At 25.3% G+C, this 6941-nt stretch overlaps 1 protein-coding gene and 1 long non-coding RNA gene across 2 annotated transcripts; both read right to left on the reverse strand.

Annotated features, from left to right (window-relative positions):
* Window positions 1-1515: 1515 nt before the first annotated feature.
* Window positions 1516-4690, reverse strand: LOC130677029 (octopamine receptor beta-3R-like; the record flags this gene model as incomplete). Its single annotated transcript, XM_057483546.1, is given in 5 exon segments — window positions 1516-2328; window positions 2631-2742; window positions 3447-3610; window positions 3612-3748; window positions 3941-4690. Coding segments are annotated over 5 exon segments (1374 nt in total), but the record flags the coding sequence as incomplete, so codon positions are not given.
* Window positions 4691-5036: 346 nt separating this feature from the next.
* On the reverse strand, window positions 5037-6289 carry LOC130677720 (uncharacterized). The gene is made up of 3 exons (XR_008991697.1): window positions 6004-6289; window positions 5507-5566; window positions 5037-5245 (listed from the first exon to the last, which is right to left on the reverse strand). It is a non-coding gene; the product is annotated as an uncharacterized LOC130677720 (long non-coding RNA).
* Window positions 6290-6941: the final 652 nt, after the last annotated feature.

The following is a 6941-nucleotide window of genomic DNA, read 5'->3' on the forward strand; positions in this document are numbered from 1 at the left end:
AAAGATATTTTCTTATTAATACATGCATTATCAAAAATAATCATGCAACGAAAAATATTAACATGTATTTATAAACGTATATATTTTAGCATATAATTTGTAGTTATTATATATAGTAATTATTTTAAATTCAAGGCTACGTTTAGTTTTACAAAAGATTGTGGTTAAATTTTTTTTCATCAGGTCAAGGCTGTAAATAATCATGTTTGATGAAATGAGAAAGAATATATATATAGGGTATGATAAAACGACCTTGAGTATAGTCGTACTATATACATACATATATGTATATGTATATAGGAAATTGGGAATAAATATTTAGTTAAATGTCGGTAGAAAAAAGAAAAGATCATATCATCACTTACCAAAATAAAATTTTACTAGATAATGACGATAAACTGATTATATGAGATAAAATTTTTTTTAAATTAAAAAAATAATTAAGTTTTTATGTCTAATTTTTAATTTTATTGTATATGTATTATTAAATGTTTTAAAATTATTTTCCATATTATTATAATAAATAATATGCGGATCAACATAATTTTATACCTTAATAAAACAGCGATACTCGTGTGTTTCAATCCAATTAACTAGCAGCATCAGTCTCTATATTTATTTTTAAATAATCAAGATATCTCTTTAACTAATGAACCGATTTTGATTTTCGAGGTGAAAATTGATGCGTTTTATCGAATTCTGGAGCTGATTAACATTTTGAAAACGTTTGATTCGGAATAACCAATCACAATAAAAATGTTTTTTGTTCGTTATGATGTACTCTAGTAGAAAAAGTCCTAAGATTATTTTATTTTTTGAGTCCAGACCCATATCAGGATAAATTTGAAAAAATTAAGATAAATGAGGATAAGGCTGTTCATGATTTACAATGAAGAGTGGCCTGTAACTTTGATCCTGTTGGGAATAACCCAGCACAACGTTTTTTGTACATTATGATGTCCTCTAGTAGGAGAAACCCTAAAAAGCATCCACAGAGACATGTGTCTGGTCATCTCGATGTCATGTCAAAAATGACGTTCTCGAGAAAATCGATTTAAAGTTTTTTGTACTCAAACATCCAAAATTAAGCATCATATAAAAGGTATAATTTTTTATACTTACACAGAATCATCAATGTCAGCTTCGTACAGTGAAAAACTGTCATTCAGGATGTTCAATGCATCTTTTCGCTCTTGCCTGCGTTGGATTCTACCCTCTTTACTTGTACGTGTAGCTTCTTCGTCTGCTCTAGTTATATTCGTACTTTGTCAGGGTTGGTCACTTGAAACGCTGTCTACTCGTTATTTTTAATCCGATTTACTTGAAATTTTGAGATAATATTCTTGAGATGTTGTACATTCAGAAAAAAAAATGGAAAAAACTTTTTTAAAACATTACCCCCTCCCATTAGGAACGAAATACGAACCGATCGCTACCGATGACCGCTGTGATAACCAACCCCTGAGACAATCTTATTCGGTCTCCCCTACAACTAACGTGATGGCTGTCTAAAGATTATTTATTTTTATTAATTAAATAAATTATTTTTATTATTATTACAAGATTTTTACAAAAAATTATAAATTTTAATTACATGCGCAAATAATTTGCTATCGCTACTATCTACTATTATAATAATGGTTCCCTCTCTCTTTTATTTATTTATTTATTTATTTATTTATTTTTTTTTTTTGACATGATCCTAATTCTGTGTGTGTATGTTATTTGTATTTGATTGGTGTTGTAATTGTATATAAAAGCATTAACTTTTCTGGAATGATATTATGTATATATATTATGTACTTTTTTTCTGAGATCTCTGCAGTTATTAACTTTGAATTAAACTATTGATAATTGTTAATATTATGTTAACTTTCGTATAATTATTGAAATTACATAATCGTTTCTCTAAAAAGCAATGCGTTTTTTTTTTAAGTTGATATTATCGATTAATAATTTATTATTATCTTCATGTTATCAATGATAATTTGACAATGAGTGTCGTCAGGTATCATTATTAATAGAAAATTTTTGAGTGTACCTAATTGTTGTTGTCAGTTGTTGTATTAAAGTAATAATTATTCGTTATGTTTAGTATATTTTTTTTATTGTTTGGGCTACACAAATTGTAAAGGTGTTTTCCAACATCCAGCACAGCACGGCAAAGCACTTTTTAATGTATCTTTGAATGCTTCCCGAAAGTCACGATTAAAGTATGCGTATATAAGAGGATTTAAAGCACTATTAAAGTAACCAATCCAAAATAGAACTGAAACTACAGCATCAGGACAGTCGCATACTTCACCACATAGTGCGGTTATTAAATACCTAGAAAAACAACATAAACAGTGAGAAAAAAAAAAAATAAATAATATTTTATTACAATAAAAAAATCGTAATTCAAAAAATTATTATTAATTAGCAATGATAATAATCATGTTATCAAATTTAATAACTCTTTTTTTTATTATTTGCCATAAGGTTTATCACTTTGATGAAATAATTATTGTCAATAGAATTATATTATTAGAAAAAATATAATCATTAACTAAAAAAATTAATTTTTGTTTTTTTAAATTATTAAAATTTAATACACTACAATAGTTGATAAAAATTGTAATAATACTTGCCAAAGGAAAAAAGGAAGCCAGCAAAGAAGAAATGCTCCCATAATTATGCCTAATGTTCGTGCAGCTTTGTGTTCAGCTCGCCAACTCTTAGTTTGCTGGCGTATTGCTGTACCTGAAACAATTATAAGAATATATTGTTTATTATTAATATCTGAATCCTTCCAATATTATTTATATTTATCAAGCGTATAAATTATTAAAAGTTTTATAAATTTATTGTTATAGAAAGTAAACTAAATGATTGACATTACCGTTGTCGTATTTTACATTTATTATTATATCGAATAAAAAATTATTTATAATTTAAAAAAAAAAAATTCAACATTAGTAATTATTAACTAACAGTAAGTATTAATTGATTAATTAGCAATGGAATAACATAATCAATAAGAGTGAGTAATATAAAAATAATAATAATAATTATAATTATAATGACGTTAAGAAATATTGGATTCAGCACGCAGTCTCGTTCAAGTACTTTCTCGGTTACTATATGTACCGTATATTCCCAATATCGAGCGTTGTAGCAACAGCAGCAAAAGAGGATGAGTGAATCCCGGATAGTTAGATAGGTGTATATTATCGGTGTTGGAGCCTGGATTGCGAGCGTTCACTGACCTATACTAACGGTACTTGGTATATCCTACGACTATTCAGTACTTTAACACTACGTTTAGTGTGTATTAAAAGTGACCCTACGACCTAACGCATAATAGAACCCATTTCCTTCCCTTTTAAATTTAATTTTTATAATAAAATTTCATAAATTTTATTGTAATATATAAATTTTTATTTTTATATTTAAATGAATCTCACCATTATCAGTATTGAGTTCAATAGCTGCTGCTGTTGCTGGTGTATTACACCAATTCTTAATATGAAAATCATCATTAGGTTCTAAAAGATATTGCTGACAAGTCCTTGAGTGGTGTCTAGACGTTGAGATTCGATGTAAATGAACATTATTAAGTAAAGTATTGTCGACTTAGTGCTTCTCTTTGTCTTATAGCTTCTTTATATATTTTATAGTACATAACTATCATCACGAAACCAGGAAGCCAGAATGACACTGAGGAACTTATCAGAGCAAATGGACGATTTACCACAAATATACACACCTATATTAATGACAATAGAAATTTAAATAAAATAAAAGTTTATAGCTATCTCAAATAATTGATAATAATTTATTTAAAAATTTTAACAATTAACTTAATTATATATTTTATGACATAATATAAAAAAATTTTTTTTATATTATGTTATGAACATATATAATTATAGTATAATATTATGTAGTATATACTCACCTCAGGATGTTTTTGAAGAAAATCCAAATGTTGTGATGTTGTGTACCATCCAAAAAAAATAGGTATAAAACTGATAAATGCAGGAAGTAACCAAGCACTGCTTAACATTGCTGTGACAGTAATATTTTTCATAATAGCTGGATATTCAAGAGGTCGAACAATTGCGTAATACCTATCAACACTAATACAACAAAGATGAAGAATAGAAGCAGTTGAAAAGTATACATCAAATGAGTTCCAAACGTTGCACATAAATCGACCAAAAAGCCATTTACCTCCTGATAATTCAACTGAGGCATTAAAAGTCATTGCACAAATAGCAACAAGTAAATCAGCAGCAGCTAAACTTACTACATAACGATTTGTCGGTACACGAAGTTTACGATGTCTTCTAACGCTTGCAATAACTAGTGCATTACCAAAAAGTGCTGTTATTATTATTAATATCATTAAAATACCTTTTATTACAACAAATAATGATAATAAATTATTATTATTATTATCATCATCGGTATTATTATTTATATTATGATTATTATTATTTATTATATTTCGATTAATAAAATCTCTTGTTGTAATATTATCATTATCATTATTATTTTCTTTAATGTTTATATTATAATTATTGTCATATTTAATTACCACTTGATTAATAAAAGTAGTTTCTAAATAATCTATAATATTATCTGGATCTACATCAGAAAAGGTATTACTCCTGCTATCATAATTATGATGTGCTACCTCTTCATTGATGATTTTTTATTTTTTAACTCCATATGTAGTAATTGCTCTCGATAATCGTCTTTTATTTTCACCATCATCAAAATTATTATAATTATTATTATTTTTATTTGATGAATAAAAAATTTGATTAGGATAATAATATATTATCGATTTGTTTTTTTTAGCTGATGATGCAGAAATTTTTGTCAGTGGTGTTCTTATTCGATGGAAATGCACTACAACAACTTGGTGATACATTGCTTTATGAGTTAATTCACTATTATAAAAATTTTTTATTAATGAAAAAGTCACAGCCATCAACAAATAAATGTCACTTTTATTTATTATTAAAATGATGCTAACGTATGATTGTTAAAATTCATTTTATTTATACAGAACCAAAAGAAAATAAATAAATAAATATTACATATATTCCCTTTTTTAAAATCTCTCTCTCTTTTTCTCTTAATATATATCATTTTTGTTGTAATAAATATTTTAATTTTTTGTTAAATTTATTAAAATATTTTTGCGCGACCTTGATACTATTGAATTATAAACAGTGTCCTTGATTAAATATAACTAGAAATTTAAGTTAAAATTAAGTTTTAAATATTTAATATTGTAATTAAAAAAATTTTATTTCGATAGATATTACAAAAATTATTATATAATATATATTTTCTCTTTATCTTGAATTTTTATATTTATTTAGTTAAATAAAATGAATTAAGTAATTATTAAGTTTTTGAGATACACAAATGAAAAATATTTTAACGATTGTAGTATTTATAATGTATTTTATTAATGAGATTTGAAAAAAAATGAAGAAAACAACATTACCATAAAAATTGATATTGTTGATATTGCAATGAAAAATCATTATTGATTTGTTAATCTGTACTAAAATATTTATATCCCAGTAAAATGTAAAATAATTCATTCTATATTATTTGAATTTATAATTAATATATTTAATCATTATTTATCATTATTGTTATTAGTAATGTTAATAAAGTCGCAAATTTTTTTATTTTATGAATGAAAAAATAAAATAATTATTTATTAATTCAACTATTAGATAGAACAAGTATTTTCATATAATATATTAAGTATTACAAAGAGAGAAATAGAAAAAAGAGAGGGATAATAAATAAAAATTTTTAAATTTGATACAAATAGATATCTAATTGAAACGATAGTGAATACAGTGGATAAAGATAATCAATAATGTTTTTAACGAAATAAATCTATTTATTGTTATTTATTTGTTTATTAAACTATTCGATTATTTGAAATAAAAAGTCAAGTATGAGTTAAAGAATAAGTAACATATATACATTTAATACACAGACGCATACACACATATATGTACACAATCACACATTAGTCACACGGCGGGAAACGAGTAGTAGAAACATCGACGAATGATGCCGGCAGACTGAATGTCGGGACGTTTCACAGCGCTGTTGTTGTTCTAGTCGTTCTAGTAATGTATGCTAGTGATGCGCTGCAACTACAGTCATACAAAAAGATATAAAGATTAATAGAGTCGCCAGAATCTTAATATTTTGACAATAAGTGATATTTTGTTTTTGTTTTTTATTTAATAACAATAATATAGTTGTATTCAAATTTTGATCTTTATTTATTTTTTATCGACAAATAAAAACATTATATTGTTAAAGTATTATATTTAAATATCAAAATTATTTAATTATTAATAACATCAATAATAAATTAATTATAGAGTTAATAGATTGAATGAAATAATCGTATAATTATTCAAGAATTTGAATCTTAACTTGGCTACACTCGGTCTCTCACGTGTCAAGTTCGTCCTATGTCAATCGATACTGTACAAGTAGCCCGATTCCCTTGTGCCTGACCATGAGGGTCAATACAAGGTCAGATTTCTTTAAAGATATCTGTAGTTATGATTAAAATTATGAAATAAGTATAATAATATTATACATTTATGCTACATTGTTGTTATACATTTTTATAACAATACGATGAAATATAAAATAGTAGAAAACCATATTATTCGATATTTTATAAACAAATCTACATATATATGTATATGTAGTTAAGTTGACGTAATGGAAAATAGTATAGTAGATACGTCATCGTAAATCGATAAACACGGAGCGTATCGATGTAATACAATGTACGTTTAGTGTCATATTTCGAGTTATTTATCAGTATTGTCTGTTCTACATGATTCACGAAAATAATAACCATCTGTATCACAGAATTGAATAATAATAATCGGATA

The sequence above is a fragment of the Microplitis mediator genome, chromosome 11 (genome assembly GCF_029852145.1).
Source record: "Microplitis mediator isolate UGA2020A chromosome 11, iyMicMedi2.1, whole genome shotgun sequence".
NCBI lineage: Eukaryota > Metazoa > Arthropoda > Insecta > Hymenoptera > Braconidae > Microplitis > Microplitis mediator.